Genomic DNA, 14,734 nt, shown 5'->3' with positions numbered 1-14,734 from the left:
GGAAATATGAACAGAAATGTAAGGAATGTATATTGTTGGGAAGAAAAATGTAAAAGGAGTCAGAAAATACCAAATTGACTAATGCCAAACGATGCAGATTGTATATTGGGTGTAAGAAAACTGAGTGTGTCAACCTTGACAGGAATACTTCAAGTGTGCTGCTACCTGAACCTTTAGATACAGTCGACCCCCCTATAACACTGTTGATTATTCCATTTTATATGAATTCCATGTTGTACGAGTCACTTAGATTTTACAAATATGTGTGCCAGGCTGTGAACGGCTCATGTATTTGTAAAATCTAAGTGACTATAAAATGGAATAATCAACAGTGTTATAGGGGGGTCGACTGTATCTAAAGGTTCAGGTAGCAGCACACTTGAAGTATTCCTGTCAAGGTTGACACACTCAGTTTTCTTACACCCAATATATACAATCTGCATCGTTTGGCATTAGTCAATTTGGTATTTTCTGACTCCTTTTAAATTTTTCTTCCCAACAATATACATTCCTTACATTTCTGTTCATATTTCCATTTATATTGACTCATGATAACCACCAAGACTTTATTTGTTTACATCTTATCCTTCTTCTAATAACACAATGATGTATTCACACCTTAAATAATTGTGATTGTATCCTATACATAACCCTCCCAATTTTTTTGACCTGAATCTTTGCAGTCAGTTGATGCTGTGGGGAGGCAAAGAACTGTCAGTTGGCTTAACAGTATTGTGTTCAAGACATTTTGGATCTCATGGCAGACCTTGTGCAATTCTTATTTATTTTTATTTGTTGTATTCTGTGCTACTGGCTGTATGCAGTATGTGGAGATAATAATCCTGCCAATTTTGATGGATTGATGCTCTCTGATATGTCTTCTCTCTAACTGCAAATTTTCATCTTCAGGTGGTTTACAGAATTTTGGAAGTATACCAAAATATCGTCTAGAGTTAAAGTCAGGTTTTCAAAAACACCATTGACAACGACTTGATTTCCCACCAAAACTCCACTGCTCCCATTTATAAGTTTCAGGGAAGAATGGGTAGAAACATAATGACCGTGAATGGGTCCGTGCTAGACCAAAAATATCGCACAATAAGCAATTTTGCCTCTGACAGAATGCACAATTTATTCTGTTTCAATTAATTTGAATTTCTCACCTCTTCACTTTAATTAATGTTGTAAAATAGAATTTTCTTAATCTTTTTCTTATTTAAATAAAATTTACAAATCAATTTAAATAGTCATGAAATTTTTTTTATATGACATAGAAATGATGTAGCTAATTATGTAATCAATTTTACACGAAGTTTTTTGTTCTTTGTAAGTGAATAAGATGTTTTTAATAAAAAATTTATATAATTTGTACAAAATGGGCTTAAATAGACTTGGCCAAATATTACATAACTGAAAGGATAAATGCAGAGACCGTAATAGGTCAGGGAATAATGCCATAATTGGTCAGGGAATCATAGATGGAATTATCTATACAGACCCTGTAAATAATGTAAGCTTTAAATACATTTGTAATGTTTATAGAAACTTTCACATTTGTTATGTGGCCATTTGTGTTATCACGTGCTTTATTTTGATGATGATAAACAAGATGTTAAAAATTTTGAATTATTACAAGGTTTGTTTTATACATTAAAATTTGAGTAAATATTGAGTGAAACATTGGTGATTGCAAGTGTCTACCAGCACATGTCATCTACGTTGTTGTAGGAATATGGAGTCTGCATGGTTTGGTTAAATACCTATTTTAACTTTAAAGTTAATAAGTTATTGTTTTCTTAGCTTTTAACAAGTGATTATTATGTCTAGTGGATGTCCAAAAAAGTATTGTTGGTTTTCTTTGTGTTATGTTGCAAGCCTGAAAGAACTGTAAAGAATTTTAGATACCATTGTTAGAACGAATCAAGGGAACTTTTTAAAAATTTCATTGAGTTCTGCCAATAAATGCTTTTTATGAAAATAAAAATTACATGTAATAATAATAAAAATGATACATCCATTAGAAATTTTATGATATATACTAAATTTCTTCAATAAAATATTGCCCTTAGTAATTATTTCATTTAGTGTCATTTAATTAAACATCATTCTTGATGGGCAAATTTACTACTAATTCATTCATTCATATGTTTTTATCTAGTATATTTTTTTTTAAAATAATAATCATCGCTATCGTATCGTTAAAAATTATTTTAAAATTATTTTATTGCTCACGAAACAAACAACCATTCATAATTAGAAAATTATGTCTCGTTTAAATATTGACCTCCCTTCAATGGTCGAGCCATTGATGCCAGCTAAAACATGCAAATATTTAACAAAAATAATGTTAAAGTAGCCAAGATATAGCCAAATATTGTAATGCCACACCACTAGCGGACATTTGAAATTTGCCGACTAGAACAGTCGGTTAACCGATGTGATGGTTAATTGGGGGTTGGATAATCGATGCTCTACTGTATTTCTAATTTTACTATTTTTGCACTATTCAACAGATTTGTTTATTGATGTTTCCAAATATGATATAAGTATACAAAAATAAACTTTAGTTTATTATGAACATTATATTCTCAATACATAGGGTTTTTTTTATATTAAAAGATTAAACATTTTGAAAAATCTGACAATAAGCAAAAGACTAATAATGATATGTTTTCTATTAATATTTGTTGATAAGTTATATTTAAACTAATTATATTATTCATAATTTCTTGCATATAACCTGAAAAAATAACTAGATCATATAGTCTACACTTGCTTTTAAATTAACTTTAAAACACAGATAACTTGAGGTTATATGGAAATTATACAGTAGTAATTTTATAAATATATGATGCAGAATAAATTTACTTACAATTATCAAAAACTATATTTTAAATAATTTATTCAAATAAAAATGCATACATATAAATATTCAATTTACACAATTTTGATTAATAAAGTTGTTAATGTTTATTTTTATTTTTTATTTTTATGCTTTGTTTAATACTGTATATAGTTGAAGTTTGTTAATCTGGCCAGTAATGCAGAATGTCCTGTGATCTGACATCATCTGAAAAGTAGCCAATAGTTTTGAATTGTCCAATTATAATGCATGGTGTTAGTATTTTGCAAATTAGAATTTGTTTGCACATGTTAGAGCTAGCACATATATTTTGTGTTCAGTAACATGCATGATTGATATATTTCCCACAGGCCAATGCAAGAGCAGTATTTCTTTCCATGCATTGGCAAAAATAGGAATGAATAGGAAAAATGAAATACAGTACTAAAAATAGATTTCTCTTATTTGGAGCATGTGTAGCTTTTGAGAATCATATATACAGTACATCTGAAAAATAAATGTTATATGCACATGAATCATTGATGTTTTGCAATAATATATTGTTTTTGAAAGTTTTCCAATCAATCTTAACATAGCATAGTCATGTACTGTATCATCTCAAATTAATTAAAGTGCATATGTAACAAATCAGTAACACACAGCAGGATGCAATGGGACAAAATATGCAATATCTGAAATGTTATTACATATGACTTAAAAAATTTTGTGAAAATATAAATGTCTTATAATATAGAATTTTCAATAATTTAGCACTACTCTGATCTGGTCATATAGATGCTAGATTAATGAACTTCTACTGTAATATATAAATAATATATATGTAAACAATTTCTTATTTAATTTTATTCATTAAAATTATCATATTAAAATTAATAGCATCTATTTGGATCTCATAATTTAAATGGAACTCTGCAGTTATGGGTCTCCTATAATAGACAGCCTTTTCAAAATAGTTTGTTTCCAAGTCATCTTGAAAGAAAGGTATGAATTAATATTAAGATATATCTAATATAATTTTTAATATAGATTCTAAAAAAATTATTTTGTGAATTATTATTATTATTATTATTATTATTGTGTTAGTTGGTTAATAGAATTAATATACAAGTGATTTCAACCTATTTGTTTATTTGATTTAATTTTTTGAGCAAAGCAAATGGAGCTCTTTACCAGTAGGTCTACTGAAAAATTTGAAGAATAACTTAAAAACTATACTTACAATCAAAACCAAATATTATATGATGATTTATTGATTATGGGGAAAGATTTCTGTGTAATCAAATCTCAGTTTGATCATGCTTTTCTGGCATTATAATCAAAATATTACTTTACTTTTCCTATATTTTTTATAAGGTTCCTCAGAATGAAAAAAAAAAATTTCTTCAAATTGTAGACTTTTCCTTAGTGATAAAAAAAAACCTATTACACTATTCCTCTGTCTACTGCCATTACTAGTGATCAGTTATATGATGTCAATATGTCACATAACCGATATCTGTCATTTGTGTCACATGACATTCTTTTACATAGCTCACTTCATTGTACAAATACATTTTTTCTCAGTTGTATTCAATGTAAATGCTGAAAGTAAACTTTTGTCCAATTTTCAATTGCAGTGGTTATGTTCAAAATGTCAGTGAACATGCTGCCCCATGTGTTGCTTCATTGGTATGAACTATTATCATATTGTTATGGCTATTTCCATTTGGAGTAAGTCATTGTTGAAGTGGTTTTTAGAAAGAAATCTTGATGAAATATTCTTTATATTTTAAACACAAAAATTTTGTTTAATTGCACAATTAATATTAATCAATTAAAAAAATTAATACACTATTTGACCAACAATTTGTCAAGCATTACCATTTTTTACAATCATATGTACTTTTGATAAAGCAAAACAATTTTTGTAGTAGGAAAGAACAAAATTTTTTAAAATTTGATTTCTTGCTGATAATAAAGGTAACTACAGGTATACCTTGCCTTATGTTGGTAATTGGTTCCAGGAGAGGTGACTTAAGTCGAAAAACGACGTAAGTCAAATTTACTTGTCATTAGGCTAAAACACAAATAATCATTCCCAGTTCTGTATTTTATTTATAAATGCATTTTTAATAATATATTGCTAATAACAATATTTTAAGCTTACAAACAAATAAATTTTGGTTTTTAATATAGTACAGAAAAAAGTAATCTAAATTTACGAATTCGTGTACGTACATTATATACTTGTAAATGTACACATTTACAATTTGGTGATGTTTACAGTACATTGCGAATTCTTTATTTGTGAATGTGGTTTGTTTTAAGACTTTATAAAATAAGATTTTGTAAGGTTAATTAACAAATACAGTTATTAAAATTATCTTACAACAGTAGAAAATAAACTAATTTATATTAAATTTACAAATATCGAGTGGCACTGACAACGACGCCAAACAGTAGATATTGGAACTACCATGGAAAACGCCAATATTGAGCACTTACAGACCACTAAATAAGACGACAACACAGTCACAGATATTTTCATGTTTTGTTATCTAGGATTTATAATGATTATATTAACATTTACTGTAAATGTACGTATTTTAATATGATTTTATGTGCTTTAAAGCTTTTCTAGTGATATTACGACTTCAATATTTGTGGTGGACGGATGTAAAGTTGAATGAAATGACTTAAACTTGATTTTTATTTTCCATATATTTTTTTGACAATGTATAATCAAGAATAATGTAACTCGAGGTATACTTGTAATTACTGTTTATATAGCAAATTTGTGAATATTCGAAAATTTTATTTGATTCTTACATCCTTATCATTAATCTCTTAAAATTAATCCTTTTTTTTTAGGATGGACATTTATAGAAGAGCTTCACTTAATTTGCATGTCTAATTCTATCTAGTATACAAATAAAATCAACCTACTTGTTTCTTTTAAAAACAAAAAATTAAATCAAACATTGCTCTTATTTAAGAATTTGTAGATAACAGTGATAATGGAAATTAAGTGTTCAATTTGTTTATACTTAGCAAATGGTTTTCATGTGAAAGATGGAACAAGATTATAATGTTTATTATTATTATATTGTTTTCATTTATAATTTCTATTTATAAATGAATATATTCTATTTATAAATTACAGCAATAAAAATTTTATTTTATTAAATGCATTTTAGTACATTTTTATTTTGAAAAACATTGTAAAATAAATTGGTAGTAAACTTAGATAATGATGATAGTTTTAATACAGTCAACTCACCTTAAAATGAACATCAATAAAGCAAATTCTAATGTTAAAGCAAATTTTGCCATTGACTGCCATTGTCACAACATAGTTTAAATCAATAAAGCAAACAAAAATTTTACCAGAATTTGAAGGTAAATTACCTTCAAATCCTGAAGAAATAACCCTGTTTCCAATAATGGTTGCTTCTTACACTTTTTGACATGAACAATAAAAAGTGGATCTGTAAAATGTTCCATTTTGAATAGAATAGATTTTCTTCTAGTAAGCAAAGATAGGTTAAACCTCTAATTGTAGAGCAGTTCAAATGTCTGGTTGTAGCAAATGATTTTAATGTACTCAGAGAATAGGTGTTAAAGTTTAAGGGTGCCCACTCCTTTAAATGGATTTGGACCCATGCAAATATGTGCTAGTTTGCGTATTGGAGAGTGCATACATGATGCTAGATTTGTCTGCTTTGTGCCAAATTTAGCTCCTTTTTTACTGTTTTGATTCCGAAATATATTCTACTATTTCAAACAATCTTGAACAGAAAAATATCACAGATTTCTTATAGTTTTGTTTTATTAAACCACTCAGATATACTACTACACACTTCAAGGGCAAATACTGTCTCTTCTTCATTTTGTTTCATTTGAAAATCATTTAGAACATTAATTTGTTTTTGTAAACAAATTGAATTTTATTTAACTTTATTTAGTAAATTAATTCAAAATATTATTATTTAGAGATTTCAACTGTTTATTAAACCTTAACTCTCTAAATTATACAACCTTGACCCTGAAAATCATTAATATAAATTTTCGATAAAGTGAACTAATTACGGTTTCCCTTGTGATTTGTATTAATGCGAGTTGACTGTATGATTAATGCTAGCATGCTTCATTAAAATATTTATACATCTTCATTTCATTTCAAATATTATATTTACAGGATTTTTATATTGCTGATGCATCTGAAGATCAGGTTTTTGTGTGTGTTACACATGATACATCAACAACAAACTTATATATTTCTGATGTTCGTGGTATAAAATTTTCACTTTCTTTGGAAAGAATTCTTTACTTTCGTCCTGGTGCAATAAACGTTTTTATTGAAGGGTTGGTATTAAGTTAATATGGCAATGATTGCCAAAATTTTTTCAATATTTTAAAATAATGAACATTTATTAAATTTCTGATTATTCCTTAACATTAGTCCTCTTTAACTTTTTAGATATTAATTACTAAGTTAGATGAACTAAATTTTAAGTTTGGATTGGTTACTGTTTTGACTTGTGTTATAATTTATTATTGGTTGAAAACTAGGCATTATTAATTGTATTTTAAACTTTTAAGGAAGTAGGACAACAATTTCTAACATAATAGAAAATAGTATTGCTTTTCAAAAAGAAAAATTGTGATTAACAAAAAAGTTTATAAATCTTGGCACCATCTTGTGAATAAATGAATGAATTTATTTTATTTTATTTCAAGTGTTCTATTACATTTGTTTCAAATTCAAAATTTGTAACTGTTCAGAATATTTTTGAATGTGTTCTGTTTTATATAATCTATACAAGTATCCCTTGCTTAACGTGGGATTTGATTAATGCACAAAATTTAATTGCAGCAATCCCTTTATACATGCGGCAGAAGTTTTAATTTACATGACTTTACCAGCTATCTTTACTTAACATAGATATCATCTTTTGATTAATGTAATTTTGATACATGAGGTAGGTCAGGGATTAATTAACTTCATTAATCAATGGATACCCGTACATGTTATTCTAAACTGTTAAATATTAAGATTCTTAGCCAGGCATGGCCAACATATGGCCCTTCTAATGAATCAATCTTTCAATGTTAACTACTGAAATCCGAATAGCTCGATGAAAAATTCTGATGCCTACAAAAAAAATTGGTCAACAACCCACTGTGCGTTCAGAGTTAACACTCCATTACAAATCTCTTAAGTACAGCATAGAATGTTGATAAAGCATGATAATGTGAAAAATGTATCTATAATCTCTATGTACAATTTAGTCTGTATGGGGTGACACCACAATGAGATCTTGCACCACCTCAAAATCTTCCTAGGGCAGCCTCTGGTTTGGCCTGTGAAAAAGCTTTTCTTTCCAATTCGGCCCAGGGCAAAAACTGTTGGCCACTCCTGTTCAAGAATAGTTAGATCTTGATTGAAACATTTCTTTTAGTTTATAAAAGTTGGCTTCATGAAATTAGTAGTCATTTATTCATTTACTTATTATGATTAATTTTATAACCTTTCGTTAATTACACCAAATTTTATAATACAGTGGTACCTCAGGATATGAATGCCCCACTATACGAAATTTTCAGGGTACAACATGAAATTTGAACATAATTTTGCTCCACGGTATGAACAAAAACTCACCATACGATGTTACATTAGTTCGCAGTGCCATTTTTTATTCACTTGTGTTCATTGGTCTCAGTCCGCGTGTTTGCTTCGTTGTGGAAGGATCTCGCTCGATAAAGGAAATCTTGAGGTATTATCAGAAAGTGACTGATTTTATTGAAAAGAAACATCCCGAAAAGGTTCACACTGGCCGTATTTCTGCTTGGAGTAATGACATTTGCCTAAGTCATTTTAGAAACATTTTAAAAAGTAGGCAAAGCCAAACTTTTTGGATAGATATTTTACCAAGCGACCTGTATCCAGTGAAAGTGCTGGTGGAAGTGAAGGAAAGATGACAAAAAGCAGTGAATAAAAGATTTTAAAATATATATAAAATAGAAAAGTTAAAAAATTAGTGTTAAATTATTTTTAAGTTATCGTTACATTATGTTATGTAAGTTAAGTTTTAGTATCATTTCCCTTCTTCCTCTCCTCCGCCACCAGTTTACACCTCCATCGACGTCTATCCTCAAAGGTAAAGTGCAAATATAACTACATTTTTTTATCAATTATTATTCTATTATGGTTATTTATACATTTACAACTACAAAATGCATTTTTCAGTGCTTTCCTTACTAAAGTTATTTTTTTTCAATGTACTATTTAGCTTTAATTTGAGTGTGATTTTTGTGTTGGAATGAATTATTTGGTTTTACATGTAATTGTATGGGGAAAAATGATTCACCTTACGGCATTTTCATGATACGATCTCAGTTTCGGAACGAATTAATTTCATATTCTGACGTACCACTGTATATACCTTCTAGAAGTCTGACAAATGTAATGATTGTATTTTATTAAAAGCATAAAAATAATTGAAAATATTATTATTATTTAGTTATTAAAATTTTCTTCTAAACAGTTTAATATAAAATTTAATGAAATAATTATTATTAAATTTAAATTTATTTTCAAAATTATTAATTTAAAAGAACTAGTAAAACAAAATTAAGAATACAAAATATAATATTAATACACTGTTTGCCAAAAAGTGATGTACTTAGATAAATTGAGAAAATTTATAGTGGTTGTATGCTGATGATAATGAATTAAATAGTCATAAGATGCAGAGCTCCGATGCATGAATTGGAGCCATGCATCCTATGACTATTTAAGAGCTATTATCATTATTATGAACAGTATAAATGAATTGTCTGTTTACTTAGGCTTCTGTTTACTTGAAGAATGTCAAAACAACAAATTTTTGATATTCCTATAAATAACAGAGTATGTTGAAGAAGTGAACATTGTTGAGTTTGAGAAGTCAGCTGGTCATACTGATATATTAGTTTTTATTTGATCACACAGCTTGCATTTCTCAAAAGTGCCTTTGTGAAGTTGAAACCCTTCCCTGGCCAGTCAGATTAACAGACCTATCCCCATTTGAGCATGTCAGGCTACAGCCATCTCAGAAAGTTGATGAACTTGAACAACAGTTATAGACTATACAGTAATACCTCTACTTATGCTACCCCGACTTACGCAAACCCGGAGTTACACGATTTTCAAATCTCGTCAAATCGTCTTTTGTTTGAGCGCCAGGTAACTCTTGATTACTCACTCCCTCACACTACTGTTCAGCTTACATGTTCGGATGTGTCGCACGGAATCGACACATAGTTACAATTTATTTTGTGTTATTATTTCTGTATATTTTATATCTACGGAGACTTGAGAGACTCTATGTGGTGATTTCTTGTAACCATGAATAAATCAAAAGACGAGATAAGATTAACGAGAACATTTATTAGCTTACATACCTCCAACTTGGATTTTACACAAATTGCAAAATTATACCCCGACTTACGCGAATTTGACTTACGCGGTTATCGCTCGGTCCCACCTATCGTGTAAGTTCGGTGTATCACTGTATAGCAAAATCCATCAGTGTACAACATAAGAACTTTGTTCAGTTTAATGCTTTGCTATGTATTAGTGTACATAAGTAAGTTACACTGTTTTGTGATGCTACTTTTCTGAAATAAATTAGTCATATATCTTTGAAATTCTAATCATTTCTTTCTCTAGCTTCTTATACACATAACATTTAATTATAATGGATGTCTCCTTTGGGATTAATTACTTCTTTTTTTTGACGNTTTATTCGTTAAACCTGTCTCCTGTCTTTGAAAGGACGCCTGCTGACTTGCTCACTTCCCTTGCCACTCGATAAAAAGCCATCCGAAACGACAGCGTGAGCGGTCCTTGCAGACTGTTGTGTGATACCGTGTATCACACATGTGTTAGCTGAATGAACTTTGATTTCGGTCCAAATAGTTTTTACTAAGCCATTTAGTTAAAACCCGTTTTGTCTAGTTAAAACTAGTTTTAACTGAAATTCATTTTTGACTAGCAGTAAATTCTAGTTTTAACAAAGGCATCCAGTAAAAACTAGTTTTAACTAGTTAAAACGGGTTTTAACTAAAATCGGGTTTTAACTGTAACATATATATATATATTAAAGAAACAAAAAAAACCACCAAAAATTCCAACAAAAATGAAAAATATTTAATGATTTAATGATAAACATTTTCAATAACTTTAGCTGTCATCATCAGGCTCAATGTTATTAATCAAATCTTAAACCTGCATCTCCCACTTACCAGGCATATGCATTGCCAATTACGTTACTCAGATCTTTGCCTGATCCTTTGCTTCCAGTTATATTTAATTTTAGATATAATCACTCATGGTTACTTCTAGTACTAAATTAGAATTTAATTATTAATTGTAGCTGAAAAATAGCCTATTCATTATAGTGATCATTTGGATTTGTTTAATAACATCAGACTTTGAGATGTTTATTATATATATATAAACATCTCAAAGTCTGATGTTATTAAACAAATCCAAATGATAATGAATAGGCTATTTTTCAGCTACAATTAATAATTATATAATTAAAAATACAATTAATAATTATATATATATAATCCATGTTACAGACCAGGACGATGAAGCCATTTTCAGTTGGTACTGTAAGTAACCATGGATGCAGTTATAGCTAAAATTAAATGTCTTGAATTAGGTGGAAGTCTGGGTAGTGTAACTGGCAATGCATCTACATGGTAAGCAGGAATTGTGGGTTTGAGTCCTACTCTAAGCCTCTTCATTGTGGCAATCATTTGGATTTGATTTATCATCATCATGTTAAATATATTGATTGTTGATGTTATGTTTAGGATTTATTTTTGGATTTCAAAAAGATATCTCCACACTAGAGGAAGCAGGTTGCTATCTTTGAAATTTATGGCCTTATTTTTCTTACATGCCCTATATATGTCTAGTTTTTCCAGGTGCATGAAAGATGATTGCATTCTAGTTGTGTGTAGAAGTCAGACTCCATCTATATGTGCTTGGATTTTGCATTCTGTGGCCCAGTTAATGTTTTTATGTAATGCCTTTTTTTAATCAAAGTTACATGTTCCTTTGCACATTGTTTGAGTAGGCATATTGTGGTGCCAATATTAGTGATGTAACGAATATTCGGTTACTATTCGGTATTCGGCCTATTTTTCACTATTCAGCCGAATACCGAATATTTAATCACTATTCGGCCGAATACCGAATACTTAAAAACAGGATAAATAAATAACAAAAACACAGTAAATTAATCATTTTGGTATTTAGATTTAATGTTATCGAGTTAGTGTTGTTTGTTTATATTTATTTATAACTTGTAACATGCACAAAATAAAAAAGAAAATAATATTAGTCACATGTATTCACAATTTATAATTACAAAGATCAGCACACGTACACGTCTATCGTTGGAGAATCGTCGCACATCTGAGGATCTGACCCTGCCTATCCTTCTTTTTAAGCGCTCGTCTTCGCTCTTCCCTTTCTCTTTCCTCTATTGCTCTAATCCATGTATACCTGTGCATACATCATAATACGTGCTCACGATACTTTCGATTCGTCACTTTTCCGTCGTAGAGTTCCCATTTTACAATTACGTGACTCAGCCTGATGATAACGGAGAAAAGAGACAGATAGGACATGATATAAGTCACAGTTATGATTTCACAGATTCGAGACAGCTTGATAGCCCGAACGGCCCCAGGCTTTCGCCCGTGCACGCTAAGTGACTTTCGTTACAAGCATTTAGCTTTCCGAAGTCTATGACAACAATTGTTTGACATTGACGAGCGCGAATTTCGTACCAATAAGCTGCCTCGACTTTTCGATTATGTTATCAACTCAATTTCATATTTATTTTCACATTTTCACTTCGCGGTCCTTCTCTGTTCTTTTTCCGTTATTTACAAGTGTAGGTCATTTGATATCATCATTTATCACATACTTCCATGACACTCTTGTCTGTCGGCTACAACTGCCAAGAATTAACGCGATTGGCGAAGCATAGTGACAGTGGGCCAATAGAGAGCAGGATCCTTGCCATAATGCGGTTTGCGCGCCAATTTTCGTACGTGCATTAATCAAGCCGAATAGTTTGGCCGAATATTCAGCTATTCGGCCACGCTCCTGGCCGAAACGAATATTCGGTTACTATTCGGTATTCGGCCTGAGGCCGAATATACTATTCATTACAACACTAGCCAATATATTTTGTTTCTTGTCCAAGGCTGGGTGAGTGACTGGAATGGAGTAAATGCTGAGAGAAGGTCCTCGATACAATCTTTAGAATTCCTCAGCAGAGGGTATACAGGAGGTTTCCTTCTGAAGCTATGTCAATATTATTGGCCTTTGTAATTAATTACCAAGGTAATTTCAACTGCTGGTTGTATGTCATCAATTTTCAGTTTATTCCCTTCCCTTTTCATGCAGTCCACACATAATAAGATTTGATTAGACCTTGATGATTCTATGATGGTAGCCATATTGTGCTGCGATATTGGTGATGTAATTTAGTTCTTGCTCTCTATTGTTGTGGTTGGAAATGTACATTAAGGCTCTTCTGATGAGGGTTCTGAATGATGCCATTTTATAAGAGAAGGGATTGTATGATATCACAGGAGTGACTAAGGGATGGTATGACTATTTCCTGTATGTTGTGGTGGATATATGCCCTTCCTGGATGATGATGTTAAGATTAAGGAAATGTATCAATGTAAGATTTTTTGTTCCAAACACTTCCATCAATTCTAACCCTTTTGGTCTACATCTATTGTTGTAGTTTCTGCATTATTTTTCAAACATATTTAACCTGATAATGACAGCTAAAATTATCAAGAATGTATAAACTCCTCTTTATGGCCATTGCTGAACCCCAGCATAGTATATACATTAGTGTTGTAATGAATAGTATATTCGGCCTGAGGCCGAATAGCTGAATATTCGGCCTGAGGCCGAATAGCTGAATATTCGGCCAGGAGCGTGGCCGAATAGCTGAATATTCGGCCAAACTATTCGGCTTGATTAATGCACGTACGAAAATTGGCGCGCAAACCGCATTATGGCAAGGATCCTGCTCTCTATTGGCCCACTGTCACTATGCTTCGCCAATCGCGTTAATTCTTGGCAGTTGTAGCCGACAGACAAGAGTGTCATGGAAGTATGTGATAAATGATGATATCAAATGACCTACACTTGTAAATAACGGAAAAAGAACAGAGAAGGACCGCAAAGTGAAAATGTGAAAATAAATATGAAATTGAGTTGATAACATAATCGAATAAGTCGAGGCAGCTTATTGGTACGAAATTCGCGCCCGTCAATGTCAAACAATTGTTGTCATAGACTTCGGAAAGCTAAATGCTTGTAACGAAAGTCACTTAGCGTGCACGGGTGAAAGCCTGGGGCCGTTCGGGCTATCAAGCTGTCTCGAATCTGTGAAATCATAACTGTGACTTATATCTATGTCCTATCTGTCTCTTTTCTCCGTTATCATCAGGCTGAGTCACGTAATTGTAAAATGGGAACTCTACGACGGAAAAGTGACGAATCGAAAGTATCGTGAGCACGTATTATGATGTATGCACAGGTATACATGGATTAGAGCAATAGAGGAAAGAGAAAGGGAAGAGCGAAGACGAGCGCTTAAAAAGAAGGATAGGCAGGGTCAGATCCTCAGATGTGCGACGATTCTTGAACAAATAGGTGTGTACGTGTGCTGATCTTTGTAATTATAAATTGTGAATACATGTGACTAATATTATTTTCTTTTTTATTTTGTGCATGTTACAAGTTATAAATAAATATAAACAAACAACACTAACTCGATAACATTAAATCTAAATACC

General features: G+C 30.7%; 1 protein-coding gene across 1 annotated transcript in view; it reads left to right on the top strand.

The window, feature by feature from the left end:
• The window catches only part of LOC111633139 (sortilin-related receptor-like), a 178,195-nt gene that overhangs the window by 36,465 nt on the left and 126,996 nt on the right, over positions 1 to 14,734 (top strand). The window contains exons 6-7 of the mRNA XM_023377670.1: positions 3,740 to 3,844; positions 7,041 to 7,207. Coding sequence (XP_023233438.1) covers positions 3,740 to 3,844; positions 7,041 to 7,207 — 272 coding nt within the window. The remainder of the gene's footprint in view (positions 1 to 3,739; positions 3,845 to 7,040; positions 7,208 to 14,734) is intronic.

The sequence above is a fragment of the Centruroides sculpturatus genome, unplaced genomic scaffold (genome assembly GCF_000671375.1).
Source record: "Centruroides sculpturatus isolate CEXI.00-Female unplaced genomic scaffold, Cexi_2.0 scaffold786, whole genome shotgun sequence".
Lineage (NCBI taxonomy): Eukaryota > Metazoa > Arthropoda > Arachnida > Scorpiones > Buthidae > Centruroides > Centruroides sculpturatus.
This window is presented reverse-complemented; position numbering and strand designations above follow the sequence as displayed.